This window comes from Marmota flaviventris, chromosome 8, assembly GCF_047511675.1.
Source record: "Marmota flaviventris isolate mMarFla1 chromosome 8, mMarFla1.hap1, whole genome shotgun sequence".
NCBI classification, from domain to species: domain Eukaryota; kingdom Metazoa; phylum Chordata; class Mammalia; order Rodentia; family Sciuridae; genus Marmota; species Marmota flaviventris.
This window is the reverse complement of record NC_092505.1, coordinates 80,455,905-80,479,955: the sequence shown is the minus strand read 5'-3', so window position 1 is coordinate 80,479,955 and position 24,051 is coordinate 80,455,905. Positions and strand designations below refer to the sequence as shown.

Sequence of the window (24,051 nt, the reverse complement as noted above, 5' to 3'; positions counted from 1 at the left end):
GACTGAGGCAGAGGATCACAAGTTCAAGACCAGCCTGTAACTTAGCAAGACTCTATTTCAAAATAAAAATTTAAAACACTGCAAATGTAGCTTAGCAGTAGAACACCCCTGGTTATCCCTAGTACCACACACACACACACACACACACACAAAAAAAAAAGACCTTTCAGTATTTTTATAACTTTTCATGGGAGACATTACAGTAGGTCCCCCCCAAGGCTATCCTAAGGGGATATGTTCCAGATTCCAAGTGTATGCCTGAAACCATGGATAGCACCAAACCCTATGTATATTATATATTGTATATTATACATACATATACATATATATGTATTTCCCATACATAAATACCTATGATGAAGTTTTATTTATAAATTAGGTACAGTAAGAGATTAACAACAATAATAAAATAATCACAACAATATACTATAATAAAAGTTCTATGAATTCATTCATGCTCTCATAATAATCTTATTGAATCATATTTGCCCTTCTTGTGATGATATAACAGTGCCTACATGCTGAGATGAAGTGCAGTAAATAATATATACATTGTAATACAGCATTGGAGCAATTATTAAGTAAAAGATTATAACCACAGCAGACTGCAACAGCTGATCTGATGATCAGGTTGGCTGCTAAGTGATTAACAGGTGAGTACCTATACATTGGGAAAATGCTGGACAAAGAGATTACTTATTCTCAGGGAAGTAAACAGCAGGAGAGCACAAGATTTCAGTGTGCTACCCAGAGTGACATGCAATTTTTCGTTTTTTAATAGGATGCTGCCTAGGCTAAACTAGTGCCCTGGCTATTCACAGGTATGATCCAACTATTGATCAGCATGTGCAACCTAGTGGTCCTCTGCTCTCAGGAGACCATCATATTAGTGCCAAACTCAGTGTAGACAGCATAGCATACTATAGGCTCAACCTCTGGGCTCAAGTGATCCTCCTGCCTTAGCCTCTGAAACCTGGGATAACAGGCACACCACCATGCCTGAGTCAGCCTGCAATTTAAAATTTGTGAGTTTTTTTTTTTTTTTTATTTCTGGGGTCATTTAATATCTTTGGACCACAATTGACCATGGGACCACATTGAAACTATGGAAAGTAAAATCATGGATTGGGGAGATGGGGGATTATACAGCCACACTTTAAAAACCTAGAAGATACACAATGCTAACTGCCTAATGAGGGAGGCATATGGGTGCTACAGGCAGATGTAAGAGGAGAAATCACTTTGGTCATGAAAAAAATTAGGATACAAAGGACTGGTAGGTTTTCAGTAGAAGATAAGTTGAGAAGACATTCAGTATTAGAATAAACAAGTGTGTAAATTTCTCAACTATGAACCTAAATATCAGAAAATGATGTTCTGTATTTTAATCAGTTTAACCCCAATTTTAAAACTTATTCAAAATACTAACATTTTAATAATTCTCTCAGTCAAAAATCTACCTATAAAATAGACTCATTTGTATGGAACATTGTTTTATATTTCCAGCTCCAAATACTTCTAGATTTTTTAAAATTTCTTACCCACCTTTGGGTGTGAGCCTCAGCCTGTCCTTCCCCCAGAGTAATGCTGCCTGGGTTTTTCAGGAGGCTGCACCCTCTCTGTTGAGTGTTCATCCGTCTGAGTTGCTGGTCCCAAACAGACTGCCTATAAAGATGCCATCATGTCATCTTGTCTCTCCTCTTTGGATTACACCCAGAGCTAGCCTTCCTGTCAAAGGATAATATGAGGTCACAGTTGCACTCTGAACTGATGTGTCACAACACTACATGTGGCAGCTGCAAAAGAAGACCTGCTTCTCGGATGTGTTCAAAGCACTGTGGATCTGTCAGGAACAGGCTGATTTAATGTATACAGTGCCTGTGGGCATGACAATGAGCATAGCAGTGATTCAGGAAGCAACTGAGCTTGGCTCTAACCCTTCTGTTTCCTCAGAGAGGTGAAGCTTGTTCTTTCTGTTTTAACCTAGTGAGGTATTATGTTTGTTAACAAATCATGAAATATGAATTAAAAGATCACGTAGTCTGATTGCCTCACCTTACAGAAATACCTATACGTTGCCCACAATCACACAACAAATTAGTGAACAAAGGATGAAAAGACAGCTTCACATTCGCTTTCTTTCTTTATATTGTGTACTGTTTCTCCAAAGTAAGCACCCTAGGATTTATGAGATTAATCCACTTTGTACCTCCAAGTCCTATATACTTTCTTCATCATCTTTGAATATTTGCTTTCAAACAAGGTTTTAGATAATACTGGTATAAATTTAGGTACGCTTCACTTTTTACAATTTATTTTCCTAATGACAGGATCTAGATGTTTTCTCAAAATAAGTAGCATCCAACCATGAAGATAGGTGGTATATTAGGGTTCTTTAGAGAAACAGAACCAGTAGAATACACATAGTTATGTGCGGGAACTTACAAGGGCTATTGGTTCATGCAATTATGGAGGTTAAGGAGTCCCACAGTTTGCCATTTGCAAGCTAGAGGAACCAGAAAAGCTGGTGGTGTGATCTAGTTCGAATACAAAGGCATGGTGGCCATTGTGCTGGTATGGGGCACAGGGGAAGTCCCAAACTCTGAAGACCCAAGAATCCAGAGTTGTATTGTCCAATCACAAGAGAAGTTAGACCTCCCAGCTTCAAAAGAGAGAGAGCAAAATTTCTTTTTGTTCTGTCTAGGAACTCAAAGGACTTTGATGATGCCCTTTCTAAGGTGAATCTTCTTTACTCAATAAGGTACTAATTGAAGTGGTAATTTCTTCCTACAAAGACACACTCAGAACCACCTTCAGAAGTAATGTTTCACAAGCTTTGTGGCTATTCCTTAACACAATCAAGTTACGCATAAAATTAACCGTCACATATGGTAAGGGTTTTAATCACTGCTTTTTATTAGGATTATTTTCATAGTGTAACCTCTCATAAGAAAGGGAGCTATTCACTCTTTGTGTTGTTTATCAGTTTGAGGCCACTGAGATAAAAATGCTTTGTAAACTCTTAAGTGTTATATAGATGGAGAATTATAGTATCACTAAAGATTTTAAGCTATGAAATTTCTCAATACTAACAGTAGCAAATGAACCATAAGAGTTAATCCCTCACTCTCCTAAGTTGTGGGGTATATTTTTAAAAAATTACTTCAGTGCTAATTTCCATAGGTTTTTGCCATATACATTATAGATGAGAAGCTTTAAAAAGCTTCATTCGAGTATACCAGGGAGGGAAGACTAGGCTAGCTAGTCTTCTGTAAAAACAGACAAAAACAGAAAGAGACTAACTTGAGAGAGATGCTAGGGAAGAGTGCTGCTCTTCTCTGGTACCCAGAAAAGAGTGGGAACAGTATTTTTAATTCTATTATTGTCAGCTATCCCCGTGGGATTTTACCATAGAGTATATTTTCAGAGCCGCAATGAATGACAGGTTATTTTGAAAAACTTGCCTGTACTGTCAGCCATATTTAAGTTATCTACACCCAGATACAATGGCAATGCTCATAATAATGTATATGTTTAATTCTCCCATATTACAGTAGCATTGTGTCCTACATTATCTCCCTTCTAGGATGGAATAGAAAATGTAATTTAACAGATGTCACCCAGAATGGTGTTATTTGTTGAATGATGTAGCACCTATGTTCTCAATGAAAGAGAATACTTAGAAATAGATGGTGATGAATTATTTTCCAGAACAATTTAGGAGGAAGCAAGTGAAAAGAATCCTGATTCTTGGGACTTTGAATAACATGATAAGCACTGTTTTATTATGGGAACAAAAAAATTTGCATTCCCTGAGCTGCTTATACATTTAGACAAGGAATTAAAATGTAATATAGTTCCCAGCATATCGTGTGAGAAGAGAATGAGAGATTCTTTCTGTAGAGTTAAAAACTTTTTTAACAAGTGGAAAACAAAACTGGTAATTTAGCTATTCATGTTTATTTGAAATGATTTCTCATCTGTCCCTATTCTTTTTGAAAATTACATTCTAAAATAAATTTCAACAGTAGATAATTGTTTATTTCATAATCAGAACAGGGAGGCTGAGTTGGAGTTAGAGTAGGGGGAGGAGCCTGACAGCAAAGCCTACAGGGCCAGAAGGATAATGGAAATAGGTCAAGTGTACCTGATGAGCACCTTAGTGAGAGGGTGGAGTGATGGAGCTCTAGAGAGCTCTGTCGACAGACATGTAGATTCACTTGAAAAACAACAGCAGCAACAATAACCACTTAGCCATGATAAAATTAGCTGCAAACCTATTTCAGGCCAAGGCCAAACAGTTGATAAACTCTGAGTTCATAAAATTCAGCACTCTGGACCTCAGGGAACACATTTGCTAAGGTTCTGGGCACCGGAAGTTAAAGCCTCAGACAAGGGACACCATCAAGAAATCTTTGTCATATAAAAAATTATAAAAAAGGCTAGTCTCACAATTTTTTCTGTAACAATGCTATTTACCATAGATTTCTATAGTATTTATTATCTTATAAAATTATTGTCTTAGTCTATTTTGTGCTGCTATAACAGAATACTTAATACTGGATAATTTATTTTAAAAAAACAAAAATTTATTTCTTATAGTTACAGAGGCTGGGAAGTCAAAGGCCTATACCTGGTGAAGGGCTTTTTGCTGCCTACGTTACGCTGTGATACAAGTGCAAGAGAGAAAGAAATTGTGTGCATGCGCAAGTGAGAAAGAGAGAAAGGAAGGGAACTGAACCAAACTCATTCTTTTATGAGGGACCCACTTCTGTGCTGATAGCATTAATATATTCAAGAGGGCAGAACCTTTATGACCTAGTCACAACTTAAACTGTCTCTCCAGCCCATGAATTCCGGAGGACACATTCAAACCATAGCAGTTATTAAGAACCAATGACTTCTGAAAACTAAAAAGTCAATCTAGCCGTGGTGTAATACCACACCTGTAATCTCAGCAGCTCAGGAGGCTGAGGCAGGAGGATCACAAATTCAAAGCCAGCCTCAGCAAAAGCGAGGTGCTAAGCAAATCCATGAGACCCTGACTCTAAATAAAATATAGGTCTGGGGATGTGGCTCAGTGGTTGAGTGCCCCTAAATTCAATCCCCAGTACTCAAACAACAACAACAAAAAAGTCTATCTAGTAGACGAACAGAGTGGAATAGTGGTTATTAGAGACTGGGAAGGCTGGGTGTAATGGAAAGAAAATTAAATGAGGGTACCAAAACACAGAGGAGGAATTAATTCTAGTTTTCCACAGCACAGTAGGGTAACTGTTGGTTAAAACAATCTATGACATATTTCAAAATTATTACAAGAGTAAGAAATTCCTAGCACATAAAAATTATTAACATTTGAAGAGATGGAAGTGCTTACTTCCTTGATGATTACACATTGTTATATGTAACAAATCATCACAATGTATCCCATAAAAATATGCAAATATTATGTCTCAATAAAAAGAGTGAATGATATATTTTTGAACACTATGCTTTTAAAAAGGGTCTTTCTTTTAGAGTAAGAAAATCCTAGTCTGGTATCTGTGAATTCCGTAGTACAGATGGAGAATCATTGTCCATATACCCCTGGGTACTCGACAGTGTCGCTGAGCATAGTTTGAAGGAATTTGTTTAATGCCTTGTCCAATGTGCCACAGTCTCATGTTTATTTAAAATGATTCATAGAGAAGAAAAACGCCTAAGAAAGACAAGCCCAGGCTATCATTTTCAAGCAGGTCATGCCATAAGGCGGAAGTCTGGCCTGCCAACATTCAACTATGATGATGATCTTTGATGACAGAATTACACCTGTGAAATATTAAGATGCATATGATATGACCTCAATCTTGGAAGGGCACTTACAGAATAATGCAGGAATATAGGCATAGGACCAAGCTTATGGGACCAAGACACATAGATTTCCTTGAACTGGGCAAGACAAGGTCTAAATTACTAAAACTGGGTCAGATCCTGTCCATCAGTACAATTGAGTTGGTGTCTAAGACCCCTAAACCCTTGTCTGACTGCCAGGCAGAGAGATGCATGCCCCTGTAATCCCAGTGGCTCAGACAATGTGGTAGGAAGATTGTGAGTTCAAAGCAGCCTCAGCAAAAGTGAAGTGCTAAGCAATTCAGTGAGACCCTGTCTCTAGATTTAAAAAAATACAAAATAAGGCTGGGGATGTGGCTCAGTGGTTGAGTGCCCTGAGTTCAAGGTCCTGTACCATCCCCCCCCCAAAAAAAAATAAGTTTTATCTGAGAAAGATCACCCTGGAGCCTGGCACTGTAGAGTGGTTTCAGTGACTCCAAATGAGAAATGTGGGGTACTGATCTGAACTAGAATCTAAGCAGGTCCAAAATAGACAAGGTACAAATGCACAAACTAAGGAAACAGCATTTACTAAATTCCTGCTATGTAGTAGCAGCTAAGAGGTATATATAAGAGGTTTATATGTATACTTTTTAGTTAATCCATTTAATAAATGTCATCTAGAAGTCAAAATATGTGAAGTGTCTCCTTTGTGACTACAAATGGATTCCAACATTAGTCCTCCATTATTCTTCCAGTGAAGACATACCATCCCCATATTTTAGAAAAGAATAAAACTTCATATAACACCAGAATCACCCTAGATTAGCAAACCACAATGAAAGTGGGGTGTACATATCTCTCAGAGAAGGGGTAGGGAAATAGTTTTAAAAGGCATGCACAGAGGGTCTGGGAATGTAGCTCAGTGGTACAGCACCTGCTTAGCATGTGTGAGGCCCTGTGTCTGATGCCAGCACCACAAAAAGAGAGTAAAAAAAAAAAAGGCATGCACAATCCTAGTGAGGGGTTTCAGTATAACTAGTGAGGTTTTTGAGATCTTTCTGTAATTTGCTATGATTTCCTGGGGCACCACAGTGAATTAAGGCAGAGTCTGAAGGATGTTGACCCCTCTGCCAGTGCTCACAAAATCAGACCACTTCTGCCACACAGAAAATCCCATTGACAAGAAAGTCAAATTTAAGGTAATCCTTCAGTAATCATATTAGTATTATCTTCTGACATTGATAAGTCTTCATATGATTTCTCCAAATAACTGGTGGTTATCCATTAAGAGTTAAAAAGCAAAAAGAACAGAAAATCCATGTTTTGGTGTCATACCATCCTAAGATCTTACTTGTCCACACTGTTACCTTTTTAAACAAGAAATATAAAGTTACTTTACCTCTTACTTGTCATCTAGAATGATTACTGTGACCTTTGAATTTTGGCCTAGGATGTGGCCCAAGAATGTATTTGTCCCCTCTTTTGTCTGCCATGAGCCTGTCCGCTCACACAGTCTTGGTACCAGTGCTTTTGATCTATCTTATTACAATCTATTGGAAGCTGAGAGACCATGCACAAATGTTTAAAAATAAAAATCATTATGGCTTACTATTTAATAACCATTAATTCAAATCCCCTCATTTTGCATATCTGAAATGTAAGTCTGGAGGGTTAAGACTTGCTCAGGGTCACATGATGAATTACAGTAGAGTTGCATCTCACTTGGAATTTGCAGTTCATGAAAAATAATATTGTTTAGTCAAAATTGCCACTACAAATTCTTTAAATTATCCTTTAAGCATAATAGATAAGTTTTCTGTGCCATAATTCTTACTCTCACTGAAGTTTGAATACCTCAGCTATCGATTGAGGACATAAGAAATGGAAAATCTGATGGCTATTTTTATTGTCTATTCAAACCATTTTCCTTTAAAGATAAACAATCAAATCCAATGAGTGTGAAATGGAGAGGGACTTTATGAAAGTGTTTGCTTCTCTATGGAATCTCTCTTTGGGTCTCAGTATTTCGCCTCTATAACCTTACTGCATGTCAATTGACTGGTCACTCCTCTGAAGATCAGAGGGTTAAATTCCAAAACTCAGAAGTTAAATAAACATAGGAGACAACTCCACACCGGAGCTTTAGTGTAGACAAGGATGTTATGTTATGTACAGGTATACAGAATTCCTGGTTATCTCCTTAGTGCTTTTTCAGCTACCACCCACCACCTGTGTATTAGATAACAAGCTCTGACTACGACTTGGAATGTGGGGGAAAATGTTTACTAGCAACAGTTTCAGTTGCAATCTAGTTTGCTTATTTCCTGTTTCTCCTTTTTTCGCTAAATGATGAAGCTTGCCACATAAAAAGGAATTATTGAATGACATTGCTTTTGAGTTACATTCAGTCATTTTGATCAGCATCTTTGGTAACTTTTTATCTTTCATAAACATATGGTAAAGCAAGGAGTAATGTTCCAGTGATTGGGATTTCAAATCTAAAGTATTATTTGTTCATTTCTGAAACCTGAAACAAACACCTGGTGGTTAACGTTTTGAGGAAAAAATAAAAAGCACCTTAGTGCATTCCCTTTATAATTCAAGATCTGGGTGAAAACAGTAAGCAAGATTAAGCCACAAACATTTAAATTGTTCTATACTATTCTTTTAAATGAACTTGGCTTCTATTTCTCTACTGCAGGAAGTAGAGACCAGGCAAGAGTATTTAAATGCCTCTTTCTTGCTTTCTCATATTGCAATTAGAACTAAACTATATTTAACACATATCATCCCAGTGGAAAAAATGATTTGAATGCTTCCTTACCTCTCTTACATATATGTTCAAAATTTTTCCATTCTGTGCATACTATCAGGTTCACTTTATAATGCATTTTTGTTATTTTGCATTGTGTTTTCTACCCTAAACTTTTACTCCTTTTTTTTTTCAAATTTTAAGATTTTTTTCTAGCTAACACTTTCACTTCAAGATAACACTTGTAATAGAATTTGAAATAAAGATGTACTGTTCAATTTGCAGTAGTGTTAATTTTAACAAATACTTTGAAAAAAATGTTAGTTTTTGACTGTGGCAGAGTATTAATTAGTCTGCTAGTATTGCTATGAGAAAATACCATAGACTGGGTAAAAAAGAAATTTATTCCTCACAGTTCTGGAGGCTATAGTCCAAGATCAAGGTATTAGCAAGTTTGGCTCCTCCTGAGGACTCCCTTTTTGGCTCACAGATGGCTGACTGCTTCTCAAGGATGTCCTCATATGGCCTTTTCCCTGTGCCTGCATGACTCTGGGGGCTCTTCATCTTCTTATTAGGATACCACCAGTCATTTGGAGGACAGTCATACCCTTATGACTTCATTTAACCTTAATTACTCCTTTAAAAATCCTGCCTTTAAATATAGCCACATTGGGGCTTAGAGCTTCAGCATATGAATTTTAGGGGAACACGGTTCAGTTCATGATAGGTAGTGATGCTATTTATCAAATGTTATGAACTAGCTTCCCCTTGAGGGTAAAATAAAATCTCATGAAGGAAAGTGATAAAGTTATCATTTATATGTGATATTGTCATTTGAAATATAAATGTGTGAATCACTAATATAAGATGTGAGACATTATTTATAAAAATGAATGAGTAAATGACCATAAAATAACCATTAACTTGTGTGTGTGTGTGTGTTGGGAGGGACTGTCTTAACTTACAAAGATTTTGCAAAGGAACACTCAGGCAGACTATAATTGTCATTCATCCAGGCAGATTAGCAGTTCCACATATTGTTTGCCAGAACAAAGAAAGATCCAGAGTCAGAAATGCTAGATGAGACTACTGCTCTGCTGTTGTAATGTCAAATCTACAGATACTGTCTTTATTCTCTGAATGCGTGGCTTCCATACTTGAAACAAGCGTGAGTTTTACTCAATGTTCAGAGCCACAAAACTGAGGCACTTTAGCCCCAAACATACAAAACACAAAGAATGCTGTAGTATTAATGCACAAATACAAGTTAGAGTACCTTTGTCCCTCAATCATAATCATAAAGATTATACCAGTTTTCTCAGAACACCACTTTATGTTCAGTTAATGGAACATTAACACTGTTTCCATTTCTGATTTTAGTGTCTTAGATTAGTATTCCTATATTTAGCAGATAAAAATATAGGATATCCATTTAAATTAGAATTCCAGATAAATGATGAATATTTTTAGTATATACAGATCTCATTTAATATTTGGGTCACGCACAAAAACATTCTTCATTGGATATACTTATCCTTTAAAAAAATTGTTATTTGTCCAAAACTCAGATTTAACTATTGGACCTGTATCTTCTCTGGCAACCCTACTTTAAAAGAATAAATCCTATCTCCTTGCACTTCCCTGCCCACCAGCTGCTATCATCAATTTTGTAAATTTAATTTTCTGGTCTAATTTGGTACTACTTTAAACTTCTGCCCCCAAACATGAAAACTCCAGGCTTTCTTCAGGATTTCTTCCATTATTTTGTCATGATATGTGGTAATAACTATCTGTGTTAAAACACTGAAGTTACTTGTGTCCAACTTTCCCCCCATGCTGAAGTATTGACTTCTGTAAATCAATGTCCCATAATTCTGTTTTGAAAGCACTGGTAGAACTTTAGGTTCCTAATAAGATAGTGAGGAATCTCTAAACCTCTCAATCTCTAATCTCTGAACTCTATTTGCTCACTTTTAAAACCAGGGAAACCAGCTGAAGGTATTTCCCCCAAGGTTCTTTCTAACAATTTTATGGTTTGAGTCTTTGAAATGAGAGTTCCATTAATTCTCTAATTTGCCTTGTGAAACATAAATTGTTCCTATTTTGAGTGAATTCTTTTACTCTTCAAGTATGTACTGTTTAGATTACTAAATAAGTCATGATTAGATTATTATTCAGTTAATAAATTCAGCTTTAATCTAAATTCCTCAAGGGCCAGAAACACATTCTTCCTTTCTTTTCACCCTTACTACTTGAAACACCAGACTTTGCACACAGTGGGTGATCACCAGCTGTTATCATGAAAATGGTGATGTTGGAACAATCCCATTGTAGTGGGTTCTTAAGATGAAGATAATTTTGCCCTCAATGGAAGCCATCTCTACTATTTGAGAGCAGTCTGGGAGCCACTCCTTGTTCTCTAGCTCCATCTAGTGGCATCCTGGTTGCCTGCAGCTGCTCATCCTGACATTTCAGAGGGGCAGAGATTTTAAAGATTGTAAATCAAATGGATGAATTGTTTTATTCTTGTCATTACAGTATAAAGGGGTTTATAGAGTGTTTCAACAGATAAAATGTAATAAATGTTAATAAAAGTTAAGTATAACAGAATGGTGGGCTTTAATACTTGAGCAGTATAGATTGAATTCATGCCATTTAATCTCTTTAAATATGTTCAAATGCTAACTAGAACACTGAAGAAAGAAAATATAAAGTAACCTACAGTGTTCAAAAAAAATATTATTCTTCTCATGTGTTCTAGTATAGAGTTAAAGAACATTTCTAAATAAATGTAATAGCCAACAAAAGAAAAGGAAATAAAATTTTGGTAAACATGGGGTTGGTGCAGAACGTCACAGCTCTGTGTTTAACTACTTGTCTTCAATTAAATTAGAGCTTTATCATCATTATTATTTATAAATGCAATACAATGTTTAATGAGTGTTCAATGAAATTTAGTTTTAATGTTCTATAATCTGGAACTCTCTTCAAGTGGCATAATAGTGGGCTTAATTGTGTGAATCTAAGGTAAAAATAAATTTAACTAATAAATGAAATAAAATATTTCTGAAGTGTAACTTTTTTCCATTAAAACTGGTTTTTTTTTCTTTTTTTACCGAATAACTATTAAGGGAAAATATTTCTGACATTTTAACATAATTCTGGCTTTCTTTTTTTAAATACTTTTTAACTGTCAATGGACCTTTATTTTATTTACTAATACACAATGCTGAAAATCAAACCCAGTGCCTCACACATGCTAGGCAAGCACTCTACCACTGAGCCACAACCCCAGACCTCTGGATTTCTTTTGATTTTAATTTAAAACACTAATATTACTATAAAGTATTTAGATCTTTCTAACAAAAGACGTTTAATTGAAGCAGCATTTTGTTTCTTATTTCACTTGTGGGCCAGCTGGAAAAAATCTTCACTTTGCTTTTCAGGGTGGGAAAATCCCTATAAGGTGGACAGCCCCAGAAGCTATTGCCTATAGAAAATTCTCCTCTGCAAGTGATGCATGGAGCTATGGCATCGTCATGTGGGAGGTCATGTCCTATGGAGAGAGACCTTACTGGGAAATGTCTAACCAAGATGTAAGTACATGGAGACTTCAGTCATTTTATGAAAATAAACACTTAAGCCTTGGGGGAGAAATACACCTTTTATCCTCACACAAATTAGCCCTATCTTTCTGTGAGTTGCTCAGTGCCAGAGGCTGGGTTTGAGAAGTGAGGAACCCTTTACCTTCAGCTGATTTTGGATCCTGGGGTCAGCTGATGGGCTTTGCCCTGTGAGTATCTTATCCATTTCTTAATCATTGTTCTAATGAAGCAAGACTGTGCTAATGAACTGGCCTTGACCTACAAGTAAAACAAAACAAACAAAAAAAAGAATAATGTTTACTTTTCATAGAAAATTCAATGAACAACTGTCAAAAGCTAGATACCACTTAGAAGAAAAAGAATGAATGCTTTCAATGCATTATAGATATACCATCTAGTAAAGCTCTTTTGAGATAGATGATCATTTGTGCAATTGTTCTAGAACCTGTCCATAGTGACAGGAACAGTGATCAGAAGATGTAGGTATCCCAACAATGCCATAAGCTGGCAATATGTCTCATTCCCCACTTCCTCATCTCAGAATTCAGGCTTTAACTACTCACTTGCCTTCCTCAAAGCATCTGATGGTTCTGAGACAAGGGTGAAGGGAAATCACCTCTAATGTGATTTTGAATGTTCATATATGCAAAAAAGACTATGTAATCATAAATAAGCCCTAAACCATACAGAATACAACTATTGCAATATCCTGTTCCTTTTTTCAGTTAATCACTTGAGCAACCCGCCCAGACCTCCTCACCCCACACTTAGATTCTTCCTCCCTGGCTTTCAAATTGTTCAATTCTCTAAAGACTTAATCACAGAGAAAGTTTATGCTCTTCTAATGTGGGATACAGACACATTGGGCTTTTGGTCAGCTGAGCAAAGCTAATGTTTCTCCCTGTCATGCAGTATTACTTTTGCAGCTGAGTCCTGCTTATTTCTGTGAGTGTATATGAACTCTGAGAGAATGCCAAGTTCAGAAACCCACACAGCAGCAGGTTTGAGGTCAAACACACTGCTCATTCCTTGCTCTCCCAGTCACAACAACAAAACCGAAAGCCAGTGTGGCTGGGTGCTGTAGAACATCTAGCCTCACACACAAAGAGACCATATACAGCAATCTCTGCTCTACCCCTGAAACTTAGGCATTTTAGAGCCACATCATCTACCTAGAGCCTAGTATTCTCCAGAGAATCTGATTTGAAGGACCTCATTGCTCTTCCCTGACACTGGACCTTGTTTGGGGCAATTCCTGACCTCCTTTTTAGCTCTTCCTAATGTTGAGTTCTGGGAGCAGAAATCTGTCCCTTCACTGCTGAAAAGAACTCACATTTTTTTGTTGTGGCTTTTATTTGTTTTTCTTGTTAATATGTTTATTTTGATTTTTAACCAGTTAACTATACTTAAGCAATAGAAACCATGAATTCAGTCACTACTCTAAACCCAAGAGTCTACTTGTCCTGGTTTGATATGACTAAAATATGCCATTCAAGCAAATCCCTAGAATTAGGTCCCTTCTAGATGAGTTATAGTCCTCACTGTATAGAAGCTGCTGTACTTTAAGTACCTTCTTAACTAGCATCCTACTTAGTCTTTGTGTTAACCTGTTCCCTGACAGAAATGCAATTTTAAAAATTGCCTCAGAGGATATAGTAATATACCCATAAGAGTAAACAGTTCTTCAGCATCCACAGATGACATGTAAATTTATTTGCACATTATATACAAATACTGTACCAATATATTCATTTAAAAACATTTATCGGGTGCTTTCTCTATTATAGGAACTAGAGATACAAAAGAGAACAAGTGTAACACCTAGAAAGAACCATAAGGATTATTTTGTTCAATCCCATTGTTTCCTTGGTCACAAAACTGAAGCATAGATAAGTGACATGATTTTCCTAAAAATCACATATTAAGTGATTCGTCTGTACACTTAGAAAATAATTCCAATAAACTTCTATAATAAGTTGTGGCCAAGGAAAAGAGAAGAGGGAATAATTGTGTCTTTCATAGTGGTTTGGTGTAGGGTCCACGGTAGCTCCTCACATAGAAGTAGTGATTTCTTGGCCTTGTGAAATTTACATTTTAATGGGAGACAGATATACTGTAAATAAAATTAAAAATTAGAGACAAAATAAATAATTAAAATATATAATATGTGACATGATAATCACTATTATGGAGATAAAAAGAAGAGGAAGATAAATGCTGAGGACTTCATTAAAATAAATTATGTATATTATAAAATATATTCATAAGTCATTCATGTTCAGAAAATTCATAACTAGTCATTCTTTTTAGACATTCATAAATAGTTATTTTATAATGGAAGAGACAAATAAATATAAAGAACACATACATGATGTTTCTAGTCCCCTAATTTTTCTTACCTCCTCGGGTACATTGTAGTCACCTATTTAGTTACTGTGGCAATGGTTATGTGAATCATAATTCAACCACAAAAGTCACTTACCTTTTCAAAGTACCAACATTCTGTGACCAATAAATCCATTAAAGGGACTGGGTCAAAAGATTTTTTAATGTCTCTTTTAACAATAACATGCTATGATTTTATAATCACTGAAAAAAAAAATCATTGTCACCCTTTTCTCAGCAAATGAATGATTTAAATTGCTCTTTCTTGAAGTTTAGGATTATTCCGATCTCTGTGCAGGTGCCAAGAATTAGATAGGATTTCCAGAGAGTAGAGCAGGTACAAGTGAAAATGCCAGACCACAAGATAGATACTTTAGGAGAGCAGCTTCTGCAGGAAAAGGCTCCAATGTGCAGTTTTCAACATAGACCGCCCTGTAAATGGCTTACACTAGTATGGACGCTGCTGTCAGGCTCTCCCTGTCTGGATGTTGTCCAACAGTTTACCCAGCCATTCTGGCCATGGGTCTTGATGATATGTGTCCATGATGACCATTTAGAGACTGATTTTGTCTATTAAGTCTTGTTTGGCCACAGAGACCCTATCTGGAACCGGAAAAGCTGTTGCAGCCAGGAAGAGACTCCTGACATTAAGCCCATTTTCATTCATTCAGGATTGCCAATGCCATGGCATAAAACTGATCTCTTCTTCCACTCAGAGCCTTGTTGCTTTTCCATGCCCAGGTAGGGTCTAAGTTAATGTATTTTCATTGTCTTGGTGTTGGTGATCAAATAATACTCAAACAAGAGAACCGGGGTGGGGGGGAAGGCAGGGGTGGGCTTTGGGGCAGGGAAACAAACCTGGAGGTCCTCAGATCAACACAAGACTAGAGCAAAGTAGAAAAAGCTAAGATCTTTTATGTATCTTGTGAATATTTTTTGCAGCTATAGTAAAGAGAGTTGGAATTCTGTTTAGCTAAACTTATTGAAAGTTAGCATATCTGTGACAGATCCTATAACCAGAATTTCAGTTTGGAAGCAAAAATAGCTTAATCAAAAATTTCCAAGCTGCTCTCTCAAAATACTGGCTCTTCCCTATTTGTCCTGCATTCTTCATTCATTTGGTCAAAGTATATAGTCTTACGTTTGACTTAGTCCAGCCAAGATGCATTTTAAATAAGGAACGTCATCAAATAGAAAATAAAATTTCAGCTATACATTTTTATTTTATTTTGGTGAATTTAGCAAAGCTTTGGGCACGGATCAAATAGAATGTCACCATGCTTTGTGATTTTTAAGTGAGTTTAGGAAATTTCAGATAGTGTTTATGAAATAGTTTCTTCATTCTGCAGACTGCAATGTATTTTGTTACAATGAACAATTCTGAGTTCGCAGAATCTGCATTAGTGAATAACATAATGAGTTTCCCAAAGGTCAGTGGTACTGTGTGGTAGGAAAAGGAAATGAGAAAAAGCAGAGTGTGCAGAACACTAGTCCCTAAAAAATATAACAAAAAATAATAGTATTTGTCATCTACTTAGCCACTGAGCAGATACTTCCTTAAACATCTGCCACTCAATAAACCAGGTGTGCCTGTGGGACAAGATGGGGAGTGAGGAAACATAATCCACCATTGTGTTAAGTAAAATAAGGCAGGCACAGAAAGACAAATTCTGAAATGTTCTCACACGTCAATGCTAAACAACTTGATTTCGTAGAAGTAGAGAGTAGAACAGTAATGGTTACAGGAAGAGGAGGTAAGCAAGCTTAGAGGATGGTCCAATAATAATTCCGTAGGAGGAATAAGTTCTAGCATTCTATATAGCACAGTAGGACATCTATAATCTACAAGAAATGACTATATGTTTATAATAATAAGAGCCAGAAGAGAGGATTTTGAAGGTTCCCTGCAAAGAAATGAATGGCAAAAGTTTATGGAAACAAAAATGTTAATTACCCTGTTTGATCATTATACATTGTATATAAGTATGGAATTTTCACACTATACCCCATATATAAGTACAGTTAAAAAAGATCAAAGAGCGAAATGTGATGGCACATTCCTCTAACTCCAGCTACTCAAAAGTTTGAGACAAGAGGGTAGCAAGTTCCAGGCCAGCCTGGGCAGTTTAGTAAGACCCTAACTCAAAAATTAAAAATAAAAACAACTGAGGATATAGCTCAGTGATAGAATACTTGCTTTGGAGTCAATCTTCAGTACTGAAAAAAAAAAAAAAAACGACAAAGTAAACCTAGCCCTTGCTCAAAAACTCTTTATTCAGGTAAGGAGATAAGGTTCTAGTATTTGTAAGTCTTACCCTCTTACCCTCACCTCCAACTAGAGTGACACTTATCAAGAGTAGAGGCTTTGTTTTCTGTCTTTAAAAAAAAAAATAGGAAGAATACTATGTGAATATAGCAGTTATTTCTTTAAATATATGCAAATAAAGCATGAAAACTATTATTCGACATTCTTTAGATTGTAAATAATAGGAACCTAACCTGAACTAACTTAAGCAAAAATAAGAAAAAAATTTCATCATGAAACTAAGATGATGTAGCACGCTGGGTCCAAGGGATCTTGCAGTACTTTTAACAGTTCCCTAGTTTCCTTGACCTCATTCTCTCCTATTGCTAAGTTCTTTGCTATTTTCCTTATACTGTAGGACTCAGTATTCCAGTTTAACAATCCCAGAACAACAAGACCTCTCTGTACAAATTTATACATACCAATCCCGGAGGAGACCCTGGCTGCATTAGACCCTTGCCAAACCCTCAACCAAAACTGTCAGGGAAACTGACGCTATGATTGTCCAGCTAGGTCTTCATGCCTCTCTACATTCTGAGGTAGGGGGAATACTGTGACTGGAAACTTTCCCATAATCACATCAAAAGAAGGAGGAATTCCCCAAGTGCTGCTAGAAGTATATTTTTTTCCCTTTATTGGTATACATCGTCTTTTTTTCCTTTATCTATTTATTTTTTTTTTTGTCTGTGGATTAAGCCCAAGGGTACTTTACTACTAAGCTACATCCCCAGCCCTTTTTATTTTTATTTTTAATTTTGTTTATTTTATGTCACTAAGTTTTTGAGGCTGGCCTCGAACTTGCAATCCTCCTGCTTCATCCTCCTTAGTCACTGAGATTACAGACATGCACCACCACATCCACCTGTATACATCATTTTTAAGAGCAACTTTATTACAAATATCAACTGGCACCAAAATAGTTACAGTGTTCATTACTAGATTCTAATGAGGCAGTAGGTTATACTGAAAAAAAACAGTAGGGTTAGACTTCTTTCCACCTCAGAACCATTGACATTTTGGACCAGATAGTTCTTTGCTGTGGGTGTTGTCCTGTGCATTATAGGATAATTTGTAGGGTACCCAGTCTCTACATGCCAGACTTCAGTAGCACTTCACCAGTTGTGGCAATCAAAAATGTCCCTAGATGTTGCCCTGGCAGCAATGAGAGACAAAACAACCCCTAGATCAGAGCTAGAAAGATCCAGGATCAAATGCCAGCTCCACAATTCATTGACCATGTAATTTTTGGCAAGTAGTTTAAAGTTTCTTTTTTTAATTTTTTTAGTTGTAAATGGACACAACCCCTTTATTTCATTTATTTAAATTTATGTGGTACTGAGGATTGAACCCAGTGCCTCACACAGGCCAGGTGAGCACTATACCACTGAACCACAACCCCAGCCCCAGTTTAAAGTTTCTAAAATACTCTTTACTGAGGTTCTAAATATCCAACTGCCAAATTCAAAAGAATAAATGGTAATGTATTATGTATGGCACTTGTTACATAGAGGATGGTTAATTAGTCAGTGATAACAACATCTTAAATTTTCAAGTATTTTAGATTATTAGCTTACTTGATATTCCAGATAATTCTATGAGGTAAATTATTACTCCCATTTCTAGATAATTGAGGTTTAGTATTGGTATATCAAGGAGCTAGTGAGTGGTTAAACTGAAGTTCCAGCCACTGGTTACCAAAGTTTATGATTCTGTCCTTTAAGCTGTACTATAGAAGTCCCAGTTTTCAAGAAGTATCTGCACACCACAAAGTTCTACACAATGAGATCAATGCATCTTTAATTATGTATGCCAGTCTATCACAAGAGAAGCATTTCCATTGTTTCTTTTTAAAAAAAAATTTTAGTTGTAGATGTACACAATACCTTTGGTTGTTGTTTTTGTTTGTTTGTTTGTTTTTAACGCGGTGCTGAGGATTGAACCCAGTGCCTCACACGTGCCAGGCAAGCATTCTACCAATGAGCCAAAACCCCAGCCTTTCCATTGTTTCTTATTAGCAAAAGAATGTTTAGAAATATAAATCCTTTGGGCAGAATTTGTGTCTTGTTATCAAAAATTTATGAAATGTACCATCTTGTTCTTATATTTGTTAAATATATTAAATCAAATTTTAATGATTGGCATATTTAGCTCATTAACAGAAATATATCACAGGCACATTGTAAGTGCATGGCTGCTTTCTACTTTCTAAATGATGAGGTTTAGTTTTCCTTCCTTATAACGTATCTCAGGATAATGTTTTATGGTATTTTTCATCCACATTCTAAATAAGTGTTACTTACTACATACTGGAAGTACATGTGCTGGAGCCACACAAGCTCTGAAGATGACAGACATCAAGGGCACTGCGGCTCTCCCCTCCATCACTTATACTGTGGAATGTGCTTCACAGAAGAGAATGGAAGCAAAACATGAACAGCAGGCAACATTAAATAACCAAATCCCCACAGAGCCAAGACGTAGGGAAAATATTCTCACCACTTAAATGAGAGGCAACTTAGCCTGAGCTAATGATATGAGTGCAAGACTGGAGTCTTGGGTTTTGTTTTGTTTTGTTTTGTTTCCCTGACATGATGCTGTTAAAAAAAAAAAAAAAAAAAAAAGTGCCTTGAAGCATTTTGAAACTCAAGTGCCTCTCCTGGGTGTGGTAACATTTAGGCATATGCTACCAAGCTAGTTCAGTTTCCCAAAAACATACTAGGGAGCATCTCATTTGAGGCTTACTAGGAAGCATAATGCTGCCTAGGTGTTTTTGCTTTGATTGTTTTTCCCTCTTGCATTTTAAAAGCTTTTATATAATATTGAGTTTTGCTTTAGGTTGCTCTTTGAAGCTTACCTGAGAGGGGGAAAATTGGAATTTATATTTGGGGTTTTATTTTTACAAGTATGTGGCTGAAAACAACCTTTTGACCTTATCTGAATTGATTCCTTTCTTCAAATTATAAGAAAGAAAATAACCTTTTCCCGTATTTCCTGTTTGTCCTCATAATTCTATAACCTTTCTCCATTATGGGTCAGTACTTCAGCCTAGAATGGTGGATATGTAGAATCCACTTACCTAGAAATGCAGCATGATTTTATGACTCAGAGAGTCCAGTCATTTCCAATTTTTGTCTCTGATTAGATTTTCAAAACTCGACTTTATTATGTAATGGTCCTTGTGTAATGATCTGTGTAAGATACAGTAAATTGCTAAAAACCTATTCCTATTATTTCAACCTACCATATTATAGAAAAAAATTTTGCCTTTATTTGAATATGTGTTTTACTGATGCAATTTTCAAAACAGCCTTCCTCTTCTCAGTTTTTCAGTAATTTCTACTACTGGTATGTACACAATAGAAGCACTTTAATTAAATAAATACTAAGTATACTGGCATGATGAATGTCTGATCTAAGGCAAGAGTAATGGAGAATATTAAAAGATGTAATCAATCACCATTGTGAATAATTCAAAAAGTAAATTTTCAAGTACAGGAAACCAGTAACCAATATGCTAGTACCACAGTGTAATTTTCAAAGGAAAGTTGTTTTTAACCAAATGACCACAACACTAGAAAATATTCAGCAATATTTTCATAAAAAATTAACTATAGCTTCAGAAAAAATGCTCACCTATTTGGAATAAATATGCCTACTATCTTTAGCTCTTACGATTTTTATTTAATTTTGTTTACAAACAGGGCATTCTACCTTTTCATTTATACTCACAAACTATTTTTCCATAGCTAGTCAATATTTTTAGTGGGCCCAGGAAATGTATTATTTAGAGATAGCTAATATCTTCATAAAATCAAAATGATGCACCAGGGAAGAAATGTTTCTTTTTCCCCAGAGAATGTTTAAGAAAATGGTGTTGGATTTTAGGAACTTTGACTTCTTAAACAAAAAATGGTTTCATAAACAATAATTTGGAATGTGCCATTGTACTTCCAAAAAGTATAATTTGTTGTAGGGGAACTGACAGAGTAAGACATTTATCATGGTACCTAGAATCTTCTAGTTTTACTTTACAGGGATACACTCTAGCCTTGTGTGTATTTTTGTTTCCCTACAGAGATTCATTTAGGCACTAGGAGCTCTGGGGGGAAAAGTCCTTTCAATGAGTAAGACATTTAATGAATCATGCATTAAATTTACAGAAACTTCAACTTTAGAGATATTACCAAATTTCTTGCTGATGATCTTTGATTTCACTGACTCTAGAAATAGTTTTTGAGGTAAAAAGTACAATTGCAGGCAGAGTCCACTCCTTTTTCTCCTTATTAATGAGGCGACAGAAACTTCCTCAACACCTAGCTTGTTAGCGACAGCTTGGGACTTCAGTGGAGTTCAGGCAACTGCTTCACTAATGCTCTTACAAACGGAAGTTCTGTAGAAGGTGTTAGTTATCTCAGTTTCAAGAAGAGTGACTTTCAAATTGTTAAGGATAAAGATTTTCCAAATGACACATCATGTCATCAACAACCCATACCTCTTACTGTTCCCCCATTTGTCCTCTCATTCAGCAGTACAAGGCATGGTGACCTAATAAGGAACAGGTACTTTTTTATTTTGTAAAGATCCTACATACCCTCCATACGTATGATATGGCATCATCCTAGTGATTTCCAATAAAAAGCGTTTTTGAATAAAGTGTAAGGTTTTCAGAAGATTTTCATCTAAAGTTAAAAGGGAAATCTAATGCCAAAAACAAGTTATAGTGTACCCTTTTCCCCACATCCTCGCCAGCACTTGTTGTTGTTTGACTTCATAATGGCTGCCAATCTAACTGGAGTGAGATGGTATCTTAGGGTGGTTTTGATTTGCATTTCTCTGACTGCTAGAGATGGTGAGCATTTTTTCATGTACTTGTTGATTGATTGTATGTCCTCCTCTGAGAAGTGTCTGTTCAGGTCCTTGGCCCATTTGTTGATTGGGTTGTTTGTTCTCTTATTGTCTAATTTTTTGAGTTCTTTGTATACTCTGGATATTAGGGCTCTATCTGAAGTGTGAGGAGTAAAGATTTGTTCCCAGGATGTAGGCTCTCTATTTACCTCTCTTATTGTTTCTTTTGCTGAGAAAAAACTTTTTAGTTTGAGTAAGTCCCATTTGTTAATTCTAGTTATTAACTTTTGTGCTATGGGTGTCCTATTGAGGAATTTGGAGCCCGACCCCACAGTATGTAGATCGTAGCCAACTTTTTCTTCTATCAGACGGCGTGTCTCTGATTTGATATCAAGCTCCTTGATCCATTTTGAATTAACTTTTGTGCATGGCGAGAGAAAGGGATTCAGTTTCATTTTGTTGCATATGGATTTCCAGTTTTCCCAGCACCATTTGTTGAAGATGCTATCCTTCCTCCATTGCATGCTTTTAGCCCCTTTATCAAATATAAGGTAGTTGTAGTTTTGTGGATTGGTTTCTGTGTTCTCTATTCTGTACCATTGGTCCACCCGCCTGTTTTGGTACCAGTACCATGCTGTTTTTGTTACTATTGCTCTGTAGTATAGTTTGAAGTCTGGTATCGCTATACCGCCTGATTCACACTTCCTGCTTAGCATTGTTTTTGCTATTCTGGGTCTTTTATTTTTCCATATGAATTTCATGATTGCTTTCTCTATTTCTACAAGAAATGCCGTTGGGATTTTGATTGGCATTGCATTAAACCTATAGAGAACTTTTGGTAATATCGCCATTTTGATGATGTTAGTTCTGCCTATCCATGAACAGGGTATATTTTTCCATCTTCTAAGATCTTCTTCTATTTCTCTCTTTAGGGTTCTGTAGTTTTCATTGTATAAGTCTTTCCCCTCTTTTGTTAGGTTAATTCCCAAGTATTTTATTTTTTTTGAAGATATTGTGAATGGAGTGGTTGTCCTCATTTCCATTTCAGAGGATTTGTCACTGATATACAGGAATGCCTTTGATTTATGCGTGTTGATTTTATATCCTGCCACTTTGCTGAATTCATTTATTAGCTCTAATAGTTTCTTTGTAGACCCTTTTGGGTCTGCTAGGTATAGAATCATATCATCTGCAAATAGTGATAATTTAAGTTCTTCTTTTCCTATTTTGATGCCTTTAATTTCTTTCGTCTGTCTAATTGCTCTGGCCAGAGTTTCGTTGCTGGTGGGACTGCAAATTGGTGCAGCCAATTTGGAAAGCAGTATGGAGATTTCTTGGAAAGCTGGGAATGGAGCCACCATTTGACCCAGCTATTCCCCTTCTCGGTCTATTCCCTAAAGACCTAAAAAGAGCATGCTACAGGGACACTGCTACATCGATGTTCATAGCAGCACAATTCACAATAGCAAGACTGTGGAACCAACCTAGATGCCCTTCAATAGATGAATGGATAAAAAAAAAATGTGGCATTTATACACAATGGAGTATTACTCTGCATTAAAAAATGACAAAATCATAGAATTTACAGGGAAATGGATGGCATTAGAGCAGATTATGCTAAGCGAAGCTAGCCAATCCCTAAAAAACAAATGCCAAATGTCTTCTTTGATATAAGGAGAGTAACTAAGAACAGAGTAGGGTTGAAGAGCATGAGAAGAAGATTAACATTAAACAGGGATGAGAGGTGGGAGGGAAAGGGAGAGAGAAGGGAAATTGCATGGAAATGGAAGGAGACCCTCAGAGTTATACAAAAGTACATACAAGAGGAAGTGAGGGGAAAGGGAAAAATAATACAAGGGGGACAAATGAATGTCAGTAGAGGGGGCAGAGAGAGAAGAGGGGAGGGGAGGGGAGGGGAGGGGGGATAGTAGAGGATAGGAAAGGCAGCAGAACAAAACAGACACTAGTATGGCAATATGTAAATCAATGGATGTGTAACTGATGTGATTCTGCAATCTGTATATGGGGTAAAAATGGGAGCTCATAACCCACTTGAATCAAAGTGTGAAATATGATATATCAAGAACTATGTAATGTTTTGAACAGCCAACAATAAAAAATTAAAAAAAAACAAAAAAACAAGTTATAAATTAGCCTCTGAAAATGAATTCTCTTTCTGTATCTTATTCTTCTCTTACTCTATCCTCTTTTTCAGGACACTGAGTTCATTTAAGTCTTGATTGCATTTAAATGAATTTTAAATTCTGTTATGTTGAAAAATGCTGAATGAGAAAGTGGGTTAAGCTTTCTATGAATGTTACTTGTAATTATTTATGATCTTCCTTCTT

At 36.2% G+C, this 24,051-nt stretch overlaps 1 protein-coding gene across 1 annotated transcript in view; it reads left to right on the top strand.

Moving 5' to 3' along the window:
* Epha6 (EPH receptor A6) overlaps positions 1 to 24,051 on the top strand; it is an 808,736-nt gene that overhangs the window by 765,016 nt on the left and 19,669 nt on the right. The window contains exon 15 of the mRNA XM_027943203.3: positions 12,010 to 12,159. Within this exon, the coding sequence (XP_027799004.2) occupies positions 12,010 to 12,159 (150 nt within the window). The remainder of the gene's footprint in view (positions 1 to 12,009; positions 12,160 to 24,051) is intronic.